At 38.9% G+C, this 19,283-nt stretch overlaps 1 protein-coding gene across 1 annotated transcript in view; it reads right to left on the bottom strand.

The window, feature by feature from the left end:
• Positions 1-8,457: 8,457 nt before the first annotated feature.
• Positions 8,458-19,283, bottom strand: part of LOC121442636 (membrane transport protein XK-like) — a 54,549-nt gene continuing 43,723 nt past the window's right edge. Inside the window, exon 3 of the mRNA XM_041644237.1 lies at positions 8,458-9,536. Coding sequence (XP_041500171.1) covers positions 8,662-9,536 — 875 coding nt within the window. The 3' untranslated portion in view covers positions 8,458-8,661. The remainder of the gene's footprint in view (positions 9,537-19,283) is intronic.

Genomic DNA, 19,283 nt, shown 5'->3' with positions numbered 1-19,283 from the left:
GAGGTGGAAATTTTTAATAAATAAATTAAAAAGAAAAAAGAATAATAGTCCTATAGTTTCAATCACAGTGAATGTCTTTTTAAAATAACTTATTTTTATTTTGTGTGCACTTTTCAGAGTGTTTTGCCTGCATGTACATCTGTGAGGGTGTTGGATCCCCGGAACTGGAGTTACAGACAGTTGTGAGCTGCCGTGTAAGTGCTGGAATTGAACCTGGGAAGAGCAGTCAGTGCTCCCAACCACTGAGCCATCTCTCCAGCCTCACAGTGAGTATCTCTTTAAGTTTACCTGACATGGTAGTGGTTCTGTTTTCAATTTGTAATTCTTGCTTCTGCTGTAGGCTGGGAGGACCATGCTGATTACTCTGACTAGAGTGACTACTGTCACAACAGCATCCCCATTGGCTTGAAAATAATTGTACATGTGTGTGCTAGATCCTTCTAGTTACTAGAGAGGATGGCAATTCTGTCACTCCATTTAAGAAAGTCCTCTTGGTTGGGGAAGGCAACAGCAGAATGCCCTTCTCAGTGCTATCTTGGTGGTAGTTGAGGAGGTCTTGAAACCATTTGAAATAGAAATTTTACATCCCATTTTATTTCTTGAGTCCTGTCACTCACTACTAAAACTCACTCATTAGCTGTAGACTTGAGGCAATTAAGATAAGAAGCAAACTGATAAGAAACTAAACCAGTATGCATAATGCAAATATATAAAAAGGATGGTATTACCAGCATTCTAGGAAGTAGGCTAATCAGGATTCAATCAGAAACTCATCATTAGGAGAGAAAATTAATTCAGAATGGGAGGCAGAGAGGGAGGAAAAGTACACACAGAATTTTCAAATCTGCCTCCACATATCTTTTCTTTGGAGAGCAGCAAACCCTGAAATTCCTCTCCTGCACAAAGTGTTGGCATACTGTAGTCACTGCCAAAAGCTTCTCATCATCTGCTGTAGTCATGCTGCTGTTGTCCATGCCTCAAAGCTAGTCCTGCTTCCAAACCCCGCTCAAACCAGCACTGCTGAACCTGATAATTTGCATAGAAAATACCATGAGGTAATATGTAAAGGCCTTTCCCAGCAGGTTTGCCCAACCATTTGACATAAAATAGCACTGTCATCTACGAAGTTCATGCTTGAGAGCTATGCAATTAATTTAAAAAGATTGCAAAAACCCTCCTCGTTATGTTTTGAGGAAGTGTTGGGTCTCCTGAATGGGTAACTTTGCGGCATATGATGAACAAGTTGGACACACCTGTGTTCTACAGAATGGCTCTGCACAACAGGAACCTCATCTACCAGGGTTTGTGGTATACTGTGAAAGAAGGGGTTCAAGGTTTCTGAGTGTGTGCTTAATATACCAAGTTTTGCTGCTATGAAGTACCTTTTCCTGAACAAGAAAACCTGCTAAGAACATTATTCATTTAATTACCACATGTAATTGGCATGTCTGAGTGCTTTTTCAGTTGCAAAGACATTCATAAAATATATATCCCCTTAAACTATAGTTAGATACGAGAAGGACTTTCTAGTATTCTATTGCCAGGTCACTACAGATAGTGACAGTGTACTGTGCATTACAAAATAGCTAGGGAAAAACGATTGTGAATGCTTTCACCAGAAGAAAATGACAAATGTTTGAGGAGGTAGACCTAGTTATTTCTAATATGAACATTACACAGTGGATACATGGATTAAAATATCACACACCTCCCCATAAATATGTATAATATTTTGTCTCATTATGCATCCCTGGCTAGTCTGAGATTCATTATTTAGACTAGAGTTTGCCTCTGCCTCAAGTGTCTGACATTAAAGACATGTCCCACCACATTCAGCAGTCTGTATAACTTTTGTTACTTAGAAAAAAACTCACCTTCTTTAAGAGGGACACAGAGAAATGTGGCCATAGAGGAATATCTACTGCCCTCACCTCATTCCTCATCTTTTTATAAGAAAGCACATTTTATTGAAAATAAATCTGTTTTCATACAATATATTCAGATCAGATTCCTTTTCCCCAACTCCCTACCAGATCCTCACCATCTCCACACCCTCCCAACTCCACTCCCTTTCTTTTTCTCTTTAGAAAAAAAACCCACAAAAACAGAAAACACACACAACACACACACACAAATACTCACATATGACCAGAACCTATAAAAACAGAAAATTGGAAGCTAAAATATTCAGGCAAAAAACAAAGAAGACAAAAAACAAAATATCAAAACAAAGTAATATAAAACAAAATGTCTACAAAAATACCACTGAGTTTGTTTGTGTTGTCATATACAAAGCATAGGTGGAGGCTACTGAGAGGGTTGCTGCACCCAGAACGGATGAGGGCTACCCTCTAACTTCATATATGGAGCCCCGCTTTTGTCTGCCCCAAAACACATACACAATGTGTGTGTGTATAGATATAGATATATACACATATACTCTAGACCCTCCCCCAGGAGACAAGCAAACTTGCCAGTTTGTAGGGAGCAGTAAAAATTCAGTTGGGGTTGGAGGAGGGGTGAAAACTGTAAACAAGCCTAGCTAGGAAGTATAAATCCTAATCTCTGGCCTCAATCTTTGGAGGCCCTGTCCCTAGCACACCAAAGCTTGACCCCCTTCCTCGGGGGAGGGGTAAGACAGCCCCGGCCCTGTGCCTCACAAACTTTGACCCCTCCCTCAAGACAGCCCCTACCCAATGCTCACCAAACCTTGAATCCGCCCCCAAGGAGGGGTAAGACAGCTCCGCCCCTGTGCCTGCCAAAGCTTGACCCCTCCCCCAAAGACAGGCAAGACAGCCCGCCAAAACTTGATCCCTCCGCAAGGAGGGACGGGAGCCCCGCCCCTGTGCATGAATAAACTTGACCCCTCCCCTAAGGAGGTGCAAGACAGCCCTGGTCCTGTACCTGCTAAACCTTGACCCCTCCCTCAAGGAGGGGCAAGACAGCCCCATCCAGGTGCCTGACAAAACTTGACTCCTCCCCCAATGAAGGGGAAGACAGCCCCACCCCTGTACCTTACAAAACTTGGCCACTCCCCCAAGGAGGAGCAAGACAGCCCCGCCCCTGAATCTGCTAAACCTTGACCCTTCCCTAAAGGAGGGGCAAGACAGCCCAACCCCTGTGCCTGTCAACCTGCCAATTCTTTACCCCTTCCCCAGTCTATTTAAACTGCTCCCCTGAAAGTCTCCATGTGCCTTCCCAGTCTCCTCTCCTCTCCCCTTACCCCCAGTCTCATTTGCTGCTTTCTCATTTCCCTTGCTGCCGCCCGAGAGTGCAGAAATCCCATTAAACCTTGGCATTCTTTAATTCGGCTCGCCATTTGGCTTGATTGGGATTTTTGTTAGAAAAATTCCTAACAGGAAGTTTCTTGTTTGTTTGTCTTTTGCAAGGGGCAAAGCTAAATTCCCTAAGATGGCAGCTTCTTGGTATGGAGAACAGTCAGTCACCATAGACCCCAAAATTTAAAAAGAAAAGAATTACCATATGATTTTTCTGGAAATAATAAATAAATAGCCAAATAAATAAAATCAAGATGTTTAAAAAATCAACTGCACTTCCATTTCTATCAACACAAACAAATCTATAGGACATAATATCAATCAAAAGCCAGACAGAAGAACAAATACTTTTTGGAGGTACTTACATGAAGTATCTAAAATAATCAGACTCATAAACACAGACAGATAGTGGTTGCCAATAGCTAGGGGACAAACCATTGTTGTTATATGGGTATGATAGTTCAACTTTATACTGTGTAAATTCTAGAGATCTGCTATACAACATTGTGCATAAATTTTTTAAAAGATTATTATGAAATTTAAGAGGGTAGTTTTCTTGTTGTGTTCTGCCAAAAAAGAAAAATAAGCAATAAAAATGAAACACTGGTAATATGAGCAATGGGGTCAAGACCATGATGGGGACATCCACTGAAACAGTTTACCTGAGCTAATGGGAGCTCACCAACTCCAGCCAGCCAGTTGGGGAACCAGTAGTATAGGTCAAAATTAGGCCCTCTGAATGTAGGTGACAGTTGGGTGGCTGGGGCAGACTGTGGGGCCACTGATATTGAGACCAGGATCTATCTCTACTGCTTGTACTGGCTTTTTGGAACCCATTCTCTTCAGAGGGATACCATGCTCAGCCTAGATTTAGTGGGAAGGGCCTTGGTCCTTCAACAAAGCAATGTGCTAGAGTTTGTTGATTTCCCATGGGAAGCTTTATTCTCTCTGAGGAGTGGATGGGGGTAGGGTGGTGGGGAAAGTGAAGGGAGTGGGAGGAGGGGAGGGAGTGGGAACTGGGATTGGTATGTAAAATGAGAAAAGATAGTTTCTTAAAAAATAAAAATGAAACACAATGAAGCTTTTTGAGGTGTGGCATCTTGCCTATGGTGATAATATCATGAGTGTTTGCAAATGTCTAAACTCATTAAACTGTTCAAATTCAATATGTGTGTTTTTGTGGAGCAATTATACTTCAATGAAGCTATTTTTTTTAAAGGAAACCATCCTATAGCTATGTTTGCAAACTGAAAGGACACCTTCAGCAGCAAAGGAATTATTAAAAAACAGCCCATATCTAGCTCATGTTCTGCAATGACCCCTTTCAATGTGTGATTTTTTCCAAACACGGAAGCAATTCATTTTGATTTTATAAACATATAATATTTATATAATGTTCACAAAAAGCTAAAGCCATCCTCATATTTCATATTTATGAATCACCATAACACTCATGTTTATCTAGAACTTATGTATATATATTTATGATATACAAGTACCATATATTAATTTTATATATAAAGTATGAAATATAGATCACATTTGTCTTTGTGTCATATACAACAACAGACAATTTAGCAGAATCTTAGTAACAGTACCCAGCATCATGGCTTCAAAAAATTGAGCAAATTCATACACAAAAAGCAGTGTTTTCATGAACAGCTGCTGTATTGTAAGGCTCAATGTTAGCATTCTTAAATTTCTCATGCTATGGCAGGAATTTCCATCTTACATTAAAATATATAATCATAACAAACCATTTTCAAATTTGTCTTTCAAATGGGCCTTAAATTTTAAGTCACTTGAGGACTATACAAGAAATAAAATGCAAGAACTTTTTTTAAAAATTAATTTATTATATGAGGAAACATAAACAATATTTGAGCCAGTGACTCAGAGAAGCACTCCACAAAAGTTCATATCCACAATCTACTGGCTGAGATGTACTGGCACATACGACCATATTAATGTTGTAAGATTGATCTCAAGGAAATGCTGTGTTGTCAAGACAATTGATGCTAATGCTTATTTTCCCATTTACAACATTGAACAGATTACATTCACATTTAATTAATGATTTCAATAAGCCATTTAAGTTGTACTGTACAATCATCTAAAGATGCTGTTACATTCTTTATGAAATATAATATCAAGACAATAAACTTACTTGCCACTAGAAGCAGTTTCTCAGATCCATTGGGTCTTTTTTTCCCTGCCAAGTACTAAGGACTTTGGGCGATTTTTAAAATACTCATTGCATATATTAATTGTGTGTGAGAGAGAGAGGCAGGGGTGGGGGGAGAGAGACAGAGAACCTGTGTGTGAATGCCATGGTGTGCCTGTGGAAATCAGACAACTTGTAAAAATTGTTTCTCTCCTTGCACCATGTAGGTCCCAAGGATGGAACTCAGGGTGTTGGGTTTGGTGGCAAGTACCTTTCCCTGCTGAGCCATTTCACACACTATGTGCACTAAATTTTGTAATCAACTGATGGTAAGAGAGGGCAGTTACAAAGAAGAACAATAACCTATATGTTCACTCAAAACACTGACGTGGATGAAACTACTTACTTCCGTTCAGACAGTAAATAAAAAAACAGAACACAAACAATAGCCTGTTTATTGACTTGAATAATATAATAATTCTTTAAAGGTATTTTGAAAATATTTTAAAAATATTTTTGTATCTATTACTTAATAAAATCTTTCCAACAGGTTAGTGAGGTAAGTTGGACAAGTATATCATCTTAATCTGGTGAGGGAGGAAACTGAGGCATAGAGTAATTAAGTAAACTTGGGACTGTAGTAGGAAAATGCCTATATGCCAAGAGACCGAAATGATATCTAATTTGCTAGAAAAGAAAAATAATTCTTTATAAAGCTTGAGCTGGGTTTTCAGTGACAGTTTATCACTGTTAGTTTTGTTTGAGGTCATTCAAGATGCTTACCAACTGTCTAAAGTAAAGGGGCTTATAATATATTTTAAAATTAAGAATTAAAAATATTTTAAGTCATGTTTCCAAACCAGGCTGGAAAAATACAAGTGTCCTTACCCTTGTCTAATTCTGAACCTCCTAGAAAGTGACAAGCTGGTGGCCGACTCGAGCCTCGGTCACAAGGCATAACCTAAAATTGGGAAAGGGTAGCAGTGCCTCTCCCACCCGTCACTGCGGATCTTCAGGGAAGGTGCTCTTTCACATTCAAGAGGGAAGCCATGTGGCATCTGGAAACATAACGAAGCGATTTGACAAAAAGCATTTGGAAATGCTTAGGAGCAGTCTTCTAATCTCTTGTCATTTTCAACACCTTAAATTATGAAGTAACCAAAACAAGAGTGCTTTACCACCTTAGCTTTGGTTTACCTGTAGTTGTTATATATTTTCAAAGGCAATTTCCCCTGTATTACAGTTTTGTACCTCTGAATATGAAAAGTACAAAGCACAGAGAAATATCTGTTCTATAAAGTATCATTTTGATGATATATGCTAACTTTATCTAGTCCTATTAAAGACAGGAAAAGTGGCACATGGGTCAACAGAAAACAGACAATCTTAAGTTTCATTTTTATATCTTAAAAGTAGTCAAAATGGATGTACTGCCTGTGGATTCTCATAGACTTACACTATAAATACCATGAGAATTACAAACGAGAAAATATACTTCATCAAAGTAAAATGAATGTTCTACAGTGTAGGACCTTAATGATATATGTGCATATAAAATGGTATAAATATTACAGTGTGAATGACATGTCAAAGAATATTTACTGTTTTATGAATCCTCTAGTATAGCAAAATTTTTTTACCAAATTAATTTTCATGTTTATGAAATTATTCACCAATGTGATAAAAAGGGTTAAAAAGCAAATTATTACTAGTATGATAGCCAGATAAATGTGGTCAGAAAAATAAATGTCTGCTCTGTCTCACAGAATCCATAAATGAAGTAAATGTCTGCTCTGTCTCACAGAATCCATAAATGAAGTAAATGTCTGCTCTGTCTCACAGAATCCATAAATGAAGTAAATGTCTGCTCTGTCTCACAGAATCCATAAATGAAGGTATCTTTAAAAAATTCTTAAATTTTGCAACAACTCTCATTTTAAATTGGTGTAAACTTTATAACCATGTCTTTCTAGACATTTCACTGTCCAAATTTTAGTGGTACAAATAACAGCACTGCTTACAGGCATTGTCAGAAGATTAGTGACAATATTCACCCAACTCTTAAAACGGAAACAAATAGCTGCAGATTAAAGAGAAATTACACACAAGAGAAAATGAAGAGCTTATTAAAATTAACTGATAATGATGTCAAGTCAAAATGCATTTCCTGAAGAAGATCTTCCGCTTATCTCACTCCTTCCCATAACTACGGGTGGTAGTGTGGAAAACATTCCTTTCTCTTCAAATCATGAAAACTAAGACATCCTATATACTGGAATTGGGAAAGAAACTTCTATGGGGCTTTCTAGAAACAACAGCAAGTGAACTGAGGTAAGTCTTGTTAAAAATTCCCTGGCAGACGAGAAAAGGGGCAATAGGAATGAAAACTATTATTTTATTCTTTTTAAAATATTAATCTTAGCAAATTCTACTAGAAATTTCCCAGAATTATAGGACAAGACTGACTTATGAGGAGAACTGAGCCTACCTTCTAACCAATGAATATCTTCAGACATTTGGAGAAGTTAACAGTTCTATCTGTATAAACTTCCATCATTTTTGATGTTCTAATAACTGTCCCAGTCCATCCTGATCCCTAATTTCTTCAACATGTGGAATGAAACTCAGCTTTCCTAAATAACTGTACCAATGGATCACAGGGAATAAAGTCCCCAAATCTAGGCATGCCAGAGTGGCTACAGCTGGTTATGTATAAAAAGTCTTAATGAGGTGAAAATGGAATACACTGATAAAACAAACTTAAACAGCTCTCCCTGTAAGTTATGATAGGAATGAGGTTGAAAAATCCCTAGTAACCTATTATGACTATCACGGTGACTTTTGTATAAAGCTATATTCAGTATTAGTAAAGGATCAGGCTACTGAGACAACACTGTAGAAAACAAGCCTTTCTCTTTATTATATCCGATGAATATGACCAGCTCAACTGAAACTTCAGGTATACTGTGTCAATGAAATGGCCAGTAAGGCCTGCAAGAATGTAACAGAGTCAACTGTGAAACAAACTGTGGGGTAGTAGGCTTCCCCCTGCCTTCCATAGCTACCTCGAATCAAAGAGCTCTATAAAAGGCCGTAGCTCACAAGGAATTGGCAGCTAATTCCCTGCCTTATCCCCTGTGTGGGGCTCATTACTTGTATGAAGAATAGTTATTAACCCAGAACACAATATCCCTTTCTTGTAAGACACTTCAGGTTCCATTAAGCAGAGTACAGATCAACAGCACTCCACATCTCAGTGGTCTCAGGACTTAGTCTACTGGTAGAAGGTGTTACATCTTGACCTTGATCTTCATATTGATCTTCATCTTGACCTTGATCTTGATCTGTGGATGACTTTAAGTCCGTGTCTACACTTACTACTGGTTCAGAGGATTTTCTCCTCACACAGGACCAGCAGACACACCTGAGACATGACCTAAAGCTTTCAGAAACACTGGAAGAGAAGAGCTTTTTGCAAGGGTGAAAAAACTTATAGAACACAAGCATGAACAGAATGCCTGTGCAGTATGCAATGAGTAGCTGCAGAATCAACAGAGGCGCACAAACATACATGTATATGTCAGTTTTGAAAAAATACCACAGGAGCAGGAGGACAGAATTCTCAATGAATCTCATCATGTAGTAAATTAGCAGTCGGTACCAATTCTGGGATTTGCTGATGAGGTCAGGACTGTCGATCTTGAGCTGTACAGCTGACCAGCAGAACATGTTGATACCAGCGTAGAGTAAAGTGAGGAAACACAGTACAATGGTGGTACCCACTCTACTCAGGGCCTTCTCAATGTTCTCGGGGAACGGGGAGCCACTGCACCAGAAGAGGATCCAGGGATATAAGAAGAAACTGAAGAAGTTGACAAGTATGACTGCCACCACCCAGATCTTCAGGACAGAGGTAAAGAGGACCAGGACAATGACCCGAGTGGCAATCTCAAAGCTTCTCCAGAGGAAGATACAGACATAGGCCAGGGGTTTGACTTTGACCTCGTACTCATCATACTTGATTTTGATGGCTAAGATGTTGCAACGTAAGGCTCCATATACAATGGACAACAGGGACAAGGACATGATGATGCCTGAAGAGAGAAAAGAAAGAGCACAGTCAAACCTCACCTCCACCAGGAATCGTATGGCCAATGTTCTGCTATCTCCCACCCACAGGCCTTGAATTCCTCTGTATTACATATGCAGGCTAACTTCCACCTGTTGATATCTGAAGACTGCCTGAGGACTTTTTCCAGACTCACACAGGACTGCTATAAACATATTCCTGTTAGGCTGAAGCACTAGGGAATTAAAGAGCATGGGTGACCCCCTCAATAACTCAGTTCCACCTACAGCAAGAGCTAGTTTCCTAACCTGTTAAATAGAGTAAGTGTGTATGCCCATAAGGTTAACTTCTAGTCACCAACTGTGATTTTTATCTCATCCTTTTCCATCCCTCAGTTTTCTCTCATTACACATTCCCTTCAGTGTTGTTAGACATTCCCTTCAAATGCATGCCTCAGCTCCTTAGGGTTTGCCTCAGAGGCAATTCAGACTGAAACTTATTCCTGATGCCGATCTTGATCAATGAAAATATGAAGAGTCCTTTACAAAATGTGTTGATTTTGTCAGTTGTTCTATTAATTTCCTCTTGCCGTTTTAAAAAATACTTATTTTATTTATATGCATGACTGATTGGTGGTTCCAAAAGACGCCAGAAGGAGGCACCAGATCCTTTGGAGTTGGAGTTACAAGTACTCAAAAGCCACATGACGAGGGCAATGAGATCTGAACGCTGATCCTCTGAAATAGAATGTTTATAACTGCTGAGTACTACACCTCCAGCCCCTGATATGATGTGGGAGTGTCATATATCAATCTGTTGATTTCATTGGTTAAGCAATAAAGAAACTGCTAGGCCCATTTGATAAGCCCACCCTTAGGTGGGTGGAGTAAACAGAACAGAAGGCTGGGAGAAAGAAGCTGAGTCAGTGAGTCGCCATGATTCTCACACTCCAGACAGACGCAGGTTAAGATCATTCCTGGTAAGCCACCTCGTGGGCTACAGCAGATTATTAGAAATGGGCTAGTCCAGGTGCGAGAGCTAGCCTAGAAGAGGCTAGATAGAAATGGGCCAAGTGGTGTTTAAAAGAATACAGTTTCTGTGTAATTATTTCGGGTAAAGCTAGCCGTGGGGGCGGCCGGGTAACGGGGACACAGCCCGCCGCTCTTATTATTACTACACTGATATATCTTCTTGATGTCCCTCAGCACATCCCAGTAGTACGCACATAAATGGAAGGCACTCATTAATAATTTACTCAAGATGTTTGCTCTACCCTAGACTGTTTTAGATGCTTACTATAGAAATTCAGTTAGAGTGCTGAAAAAGGAACAAATCTTGCTCCTAAGAGTTAACCTGCTTTTAACTGAAAGATTTTTTTTTTCAAGACAGGGTTTCTCTGTGTAGCTTTGGAGTCTGTCCTGGAACTCACTCTGTAGATCAGGCTGGCCTTGCACTCACTGAGATTTGCCTGTCTCTGCTTCCCAAGGGCTGGGATTGAAGGTGTGCGCCACTACCACCCAGCAAACTAAAAGGTGTCTTTACAGATGTCTCAGATCTAGATGTTTATTTCCTAAATTGGCCTATAGTAAATGGGTAAATCCATTACTTATAAACAGTGGCAGTTTGAGATCACAGGATGTGGCCCATTTAAATGGAGCATCATATAATGTTCCACATTACTATACTATCTGCCTTGAGCTCTATTATCTAATAAATATACAACCACTAAGACTCATGGGTACAGAGTGTGGTCAAACCAGAAATGCAATGACTTATTACAGGATGCTACCACCCGCACCCATTAGCATGAGGAGGAATGAAAGGCTATGTGTAGTATGAAGGAGCGGGCTGCGTCCTGCCACCTGCTAGCTTAACCCCCTAAATAACCACAAAGAAATTGTACTAAATTAATTACTGCTTGGCCCATAAGCTCTAGCCTCTTATTGGCTAACTCTCACATCTTGATTTAACCCATTTCTAGTAATCTGTATATCACCACAAGATCGTGGCTTACCAGGAAAGATTCTAATCTATGTCTGTCTCAGGCAGGAGATTCATGGCATCTCTCTGACTCTGCTTTCTTCCTCCCAGAATTCTGTTCTGTCTTCCCCACCTACCTGAGTTCCACCCTATCAACTAGGCCAAGGCAATTTCTTTGAAAACAACAGAAATACAGAAGGGCCTCCTACACCAGCTATGAATTAGGAACCATGAATCTGGCTCTTGGTTTGATTTTTGCCACATCAATCTACACTGGGAAAATGGCAACCTCCCCATCTTCTATTTTCTCATCCATAAAATGGAAATGATAATACCTTTCATGTTGATTCTTCTTTTTTTAAAAGGTCTTGATATATTCTTATTTATTTTAGAGCAGCTTTAGGTTCGTGGCAAAATTGAACAGAAGGAACAAAGAGTTCCCCAAAACCTTCAACCCACACAGATGCCCAGTCTCAATCATTATCTTTATCACCCTGCAGAACAGTGCATACACCACAACTGATGAACCTATACAGACACATCGTTATCACTGAAAGTGCAGTTAACATTAGGTCTTACTCTTGTACATCCTATAGATTTGGGTAAATTCATAATACATGCCTCAGACATTGTAGAGAGGTCTCATTGCCCTAAATATCGTCAATTCTTTGTACAGTTATCCTTCCATCCTCTGAACTGATCTTTTTACTGCATTCATAGTTTCTACATTTTCCAGAAAGTCATATGATTGGAATCACATATTATGTTGGATTTTCAGATTAATTTCTTTCACTAGTTATGTTTTCTCTACTATATAGATATCAAGTGAGCTTGACAGCTCACTTATTTTTAGTGGAGAATAATATTCCATTATCTAGTATGCTAGTTTATTCAACTATCAACTCAAGCATATTTTGGTTATTTCTAAGTCATAGCAATTATAAATAATGTTACTATAAGTACCCACATGCAGGCTTTGGTGTGGGCATCAAATTTTCATCTCCTTTAGAAGAAATACAAATGTAGTGACTGCTGGATCACAGTGGTGATCTCATTTTGTATTTCAACCGAAAATGAAAGAGAATGCATCTGTTTCTCTGGAGCCCCAGCAGCATCTGGGGTTGTCAATGTTCTGAATAGTAGCTAGTATACCTAAAGTGTGCTGGAATATAAAATTTTAATTGAAAGAAAACTGAAATTATCAATTCTTTTTTCTTTATGATATTACATTTACAAACCCATCACCAAACCTCAGACCCTTGAGATTCTCCCATACTATCTTCTAACATTTATACCATTTTATACTTTACATTTAGGTTTGTTACCTATTTTGAGTTTATAAAGAGTGAAAGTTCTGTGTTTAGTCACATTTTGCAGCTATTCTATGGGTGTATTTTATGGAAAATATGCAGTTATTCTAGGAGCAATTGTTGAAAATATTATTTTCCTATTGTATAGTCAGTCTTTGCTCTTTTGTTGAAGATCAAATAATGTAGAGTCTAAGGGGATATATTTCTGGATATTATATTCAGTTCAACTGATCTATTATGCTACTCTTTTACCATTACTATATCTCCTTAAGTACAATACCCATACCTGCCTCTTAGAATGCACATCATTTATTTCCACATATGTACTAAAATTACCTCTATCTAAATGATACATAAAGGAAGGTAGTGAGATTTCTCAGTAGGTAAGGATGCATACTGCTAAACCTGACAACCTGAGTTTGACTCCTGGGACCCTTACAGTTGAAAAAAAAAACCCAACTTTGTCCAAGTTGTCCTCTGACCTACATATACATATCACAGCATGAATGTGAATATACACATACACACAAAAAATTAATTGAAATGATACATGACAAGAAAGTTCTCCTTAAATTCTGAGTTCATATATATATATATATATATATATATAATTTTAATTAGATGGACCTAAAGACTCATATGCCTTAGTTTTTAATTTCCCAAAAGAAGCTTAATTTTACTGAAAGTATCAATTTTATTCAGTTTTTGAGACTGGTTTTAGTTACTATCATTCACTGGAAAGACTGACATCTACTAATAATATGTAAAAACTACAAACTTTTCATAATCATAACAGACTAGGAATTAATTGGACTGAGTTATTTATCTTGACAGGCTAGTACAGTTAACATTGTAATGTCAAATATTCATGAAGAAATTTCCATATGTATGGTTATAGATTCCCACATCCTAAGGATCTACTATTGAAGCCTTTTCTTTTACTACTTAACATTTTCCACTATAAAATACTATATATGCAAAAAAGCTAGTCATCATAGTTATAATGTAAATTATACAATTCTACATATAGTTATTTATGTTAAATTTATGATATTTTATCTGAAATATGCATTGTAATAAACAAGATAAGAATTCTAATAATTTCCTGAATCTACTATATGTTATTTCTCTGTTATGTAATTGCTGTCTGAAGACTCCAACTTTTGTTTGTTTGTTTTGTTTGTTTTTTATTGATTTTTACTAAGCTGTACATTTTCCTCTGCTCCCCTCCCTGCCTCTCTCCTCCCTTCAACTCTTCCCCAAGGTCCCCCATGCTCCCAATTTACTCAGAAGGTCTTGTCTTTTTCTACTTTCTACTTCCCATGTAGATTAGATCTATGTAAGTCTGTCTTAGTGTCCTCATTGTTGTCTAAGTTCTCTGGGATTGTGGTTTGTAGGCTGGTTTTCTTTGTTTTATTTTTAAAAATCACCTATGTGTGAGTACATGTGATAATTGTCTTTCTGTGTCTGGGTTACCTCACTCAAAATAATGTTTTTTAGCTCCATCCATTTTCCTGCAAAATTCAAGATTTCATTATTTTTTCTGCTGTGTAGTACTCTATTGTGTAAATGTACCACATTTTCCTTATCCATTCTTCAGTCGAGGGGCATTCAGGTTGTTTCCAGGTTCTGGATATGACAAACAAAGCTGCTATGAACATAGCTGAGAACGTGAAGACAACAAATTTTCAGTCAAACCACTGAACTCATGAAATGCTTAGGTCAAACAGACTTTAATAAAATCAATGGGCTTGGTATGTTGGTGTATAACAGTAATCCTAGGAGGCCTTGGGCAGAAGGACTGTAAATCCAAGGCCATCCATCATCAGGTACCTAACTAGACCCTGTCTCAAAATAATAGCGGGCCATGTAATAGGGGTGGGTCAAGAATGGAGAAAGCTGGGAAGGCGCGGCCAGAACACCGGGCCGGACACCCAGCGCAGCCAGTGGGGATTGACTGGGACAGGCTGGAACCGGCTGGGACCGGAGTGGCAGCAGAGGACACAGGCTGCTGGCGGCAAGAACCATCCCAGCAGCAGAAGCAGGCTGCAGGGACCGCGCGCAACACGGAGAACAGATCGCCCCACTACAATTAAACCAAAGAGGTAGGCCTTCGGTTGGGGAGGTCCCTGGCAAAGGAGGAGCCGGGTCCTATTCCTGAAGACCCTTCTGAGGGGTGAGAGGGATCTTGGCCCCCGGCAGGATCCAGGAAACAGAGCAAGGGCATTTTGTAAGAGGAGGCCCTGGCCAGCAGGGAAACCTGAACCAGTTTTAACAGACCCCTTAGATAGCATCGATAGGAGGAGATGGGCAGGCGCCAAGGAAAGAATTCACCCAATAATCTGAAAAACAACATGAAAACACCAGATCCCAATGATCTTACAACAGAAGGTCTCCAACACCCTAACACAGAAGAAGTGGAAAAAATTGACTTTCTGAAAGCAGTAGAATCCCTTAAACAACATGTGAAAAATGCCCTTATAGAAATGGATGAGAAGTATAACCAAAAATTTGAAGAAATGAGTAAATACGTACATAATACCCTGGGAAACCAAGAAAGAACGATCAAACAGGTAATGGAAACAGTTCAAGAATTGAAAACTGAAATGGAAGCAAAAAAGTAAACACAAACTGAGGACCAGCTGGATATGGAAAATCTAGGTCAACGAGCAGAGCCTACAGAAACAAGCATAATCAATAGAATACAAGAAATAGAAGAAAGAATCTCAGATTCTGAGGACACCATAGGAAAAATAAACGCTCTGATCAAAGAAAACTGCAAAGCCAACAAATTCTCATCACAAAACATTCAGGAATTATGGGACACAATAAAAAGACCAAATCTAAGAATAATAGGTATAGAAGAAGGAGAAGAATCACAGCTCAAAGGCCCAGAAAATATTTTGAACAAAATTATGGAAGAAAACTTTCCCAACATAAAGAAAGATATTCCTTTGAATATTCAAGAAGCATACAGAACACCAAACAGACTGGATCAAAGGAAAACATCCCCTCGCCATATAATAATCAAAACACAAAATATACAGGTTAAAGAAAGAATACTAAGAGCTGCAAAGGAAAAAGGCCAAGTAACTTATAAAGGTAGACCGATTAGACTTACACCTGATTTCTCTATGGAAACAATGAAAGCCAGAAGGTCCTGGATAGAAGTACTGCAGAAGCTAAGAGACCATGGATGCAAGCCCAGACTACTATACCCAGCCAAGCTTTCGTTCAATATAAGTGGAGAAATCAAGACATTCCAGGATAAGAACAAATTTAAACAATACGTAGCCACAAACCCAGCCCTACAGAAAGTAATAGAAGGAAACCCGCAACCCAAGGAATCCAACATGGCCAACACTGCCTACAATAACTCAAGCATCTAGCGATCCTTCACTAGCACAACTCAAAGAAGGGAGACACACAAATTCTACTTCCAAAAACAATAGGACTATCTGGCATAAACAACCACTGGTCATTAATATCACTTAATATTAATGGTCTCAATTCACCTATAAAAAGGCACAGGCTAAGAGATTGGATACAAAAACAGGATCCAACATTCTGCTGTTTGCAAGAAACACATCTCAACCACAAAGACAGGCATCTACTCAGAGTAAAGGGTTGGGAAAAGGTCTTTCAAGCAAATGGTCCTAAGAAAAAAGCAGGTGTGGCCATATTAATTTCTAACAAAACTGACTTCAAACTAAAATCAATCAGAAGAGATCAAGATGGACACTTTATACTCATAACAGGAACAATTTGTCAGGATGACATCTCAATCCTGAATATTTACGCCCCTAATATAAAAGCACCCACGTATGTAAAAGAAATATTACTAAAACTCAAGGCAGACATCAAACCACACATACTAGTAGTAGGAGACTTCAATACACCTCTCTCAGCAATGGGCAGGTCAATCAGACAGAAACCTAATAGAGAAGTAAGAGGACTACTGGAGGTAATGAAGCAAATGGACTTAACGGACATCTATAGAACATTCCACCCAAATAGGAAAGAATATACCTTCTTCTCTGCAGCCCATGGAACCTTCTCGAAAATTGACCACATACTCGGAAACAAAGGAAACCTCCACAGATACAAAAAAATATCAGTGTCCACCTGTGTCTTATCAGATCACCACGGATTAAAGTTAGAATTCAACAACAATCCTACCTCCAGAAAGCCTACAAACTTATGGAAATTGAACAGTCAACTACTGAACCACACCTGGGTCAAGTATAGTGAGCCGGACAGGATCACCATTACAAGATGGCGCCGACATCCTGTCTTGTTGGTTATAAACAACTCCATATTTGGCTATTTCTTTGAGAGCTGCGTGTCCCCGCTTCCCACATGCGCGGTGGATGAGGATCCTTGAGCCTATCCCGATGCAGTCTGGTGTCAGCTGTTGGTGGCAGCCAATCACAGGGCGACCCGTGTGCCAATTCCCTATTTAAGCGGCTGCCTAAGTGCCCCCTGGCCCCTTCGCTTCCTGTTGCCTCTCCCCTTCGCTTCATGCTCTCCCTGCCACTTCCTTCTTGCCTCTTGTTCTCCTGCCCCCCTCATTTCCTGCTCCCCATCAATCAAGGGTACTCCAGTAAAGCGTGATCTGAGTGGAATCCTGATGTGGTGGTCATTCTTCGTCGCCGGTCGAGAGGACCGCCACAGTCAAGGAAGAAATCAAGAAAGAAATTAAAGTCTTCTTGAATTTAATGAAAATAAAGGGACAACATACTCAAACCTATGGGACACTATGAAAGCAGTGCTAAGAGGAAAGTTCATAGCACTAAGTGCCCACTTAAAGAAAACAGAGAAAGCATACATCGGAGACTTAACAGCACACCTGAAAGCTTTAGAAAAAAAAGAAGCAGACACACCCAGGAGGAGTAGAAGACTGGAAATAATCAAACTGAGGGCTGAAATCAACAAAATAGAAACACAGAAAACAGTCCAAAGAATCAATGAAACAAAATGTTGGTTCTTGGAGAAAATCAACAAGATGGACAAATGCCTATCCAAACTAATTAAACGACAGAGAGAGAACACGCAAATAAATAAGATCAGAAACGAAAAGGGGGACATAACCACAGACACAGAGGAAATTCAGAGACTCATTAGATCTTACTACAAAAGCCTGTATGACACAAAACTAGAAAATGCAAAAGAAATGGACATTTTTTTAGATAAATGCCACATACCAAAGCTAAACCAAAACCAGGTGAACGATCTAAATAGACCTGTTAGTCACGAAGAACTAGAAACCGTTATCAAAAATCTACCTTCCAAAAAAAGCCCAGGACCAGATGGTTTCAATACAGAATTCTACCAGAAATTCCAAGAAGAGCTAATACCTATACTCCTTAATGTATTTCACAATATAGAAACAGAAGAGTCATTGCCAAATTCCTTTTATGAAGCTACAGTTACCCTGATACCAAAACCACACAAAGATCCAACCAAGAAAGAAAATTACAGGCCTATCTCACTCATGAATATCGATGCAAAAATTCTCAATAAAATACTGGCAAACCGAATCCAAGAACACATTAGAAAAATTATCCATTATGATCAAGTAGGCTTCATCCCAGAGATGCAGGGCTGGTTCAACATATGCAAATCTATCAATGTAATCCAGCATATAAATAAACTGAAAGAAAAAAACCATATGATCATTTCATTAGATGCTGAAAAAGCATTTGACAAAATTCAACACCCCTTTATGATAAAAGTCTTGGAGAGAATAGGGATACAAGGGTCATACCTAAAGATAATAAAAGCTATTTACAGCAAGCCGTCGGCTAACATTAAATTAAATGTAGAAAAACTCAAAGCCATCCCACTAAAATCAGGAACACGACAAGGATGTCCACTCTCTCCATACCTCTTCAACATAGTGCTTGAAGTTCTAGCAATAGCAATAAGACAACATAATGGGATCAAGGGGATTCATATCGGTAAAGAAGAAGTTAAGCTCTCGTTATTTGCAGATGATATGATAGTATACATAAGCGACCCCAAAAACTCTACCAAAGAACTCCTACAGCTGATAAACACCTTTAGTAATGTGGCAGGATACAAGATCAACTCCAAAAAATCAGTGGCCTTCCTATACCCTAAGGATAAGGAAACAGAGAGGGAAATTAGAGAAGCATCACCTTTCACGATAGCCACAAATAGCATAAAATATCTTGGGGTAACTCTGACCAAGGATGTGAAAGATCTATTTGACAAGAACTTTAAGTCTTTGAAGAAAGAAATTGAAGAAGACACCAGAAAATGGAAAGATCTTCCTTGTTCCTGGATTGGGAGGATCAACATAGTAAAAATGGCAATTCTACCAAAAGCAATCTATAGATTCAATGCAATCCCCATCAAAATCCCATCAAAATTCTTCACAGATCTGGAGAAGACAATAATCAACTTTATATGGAAAAACAAAAAAACCCAGGATAGCCAAAACAATCTTATACAACAAA

Source organism: Microtus oregoni, unplaced genomic scaffold (genome assembly GCF_018167655.1).
Source record: "Microtus oregoni isolate MIOR12 unplaced genomic scaffold, Mior012 000092F_ref0000046, whole genome shotgun sequence".
NCBI lineage: Eukaryota > Metazoa > Chordata > Mammalia > Rodentia > Cricetidae > Microtus > Microtus oregoni.
This window is presented reverse-complemented; position numbering and strand designations above follow the sequence as displayed.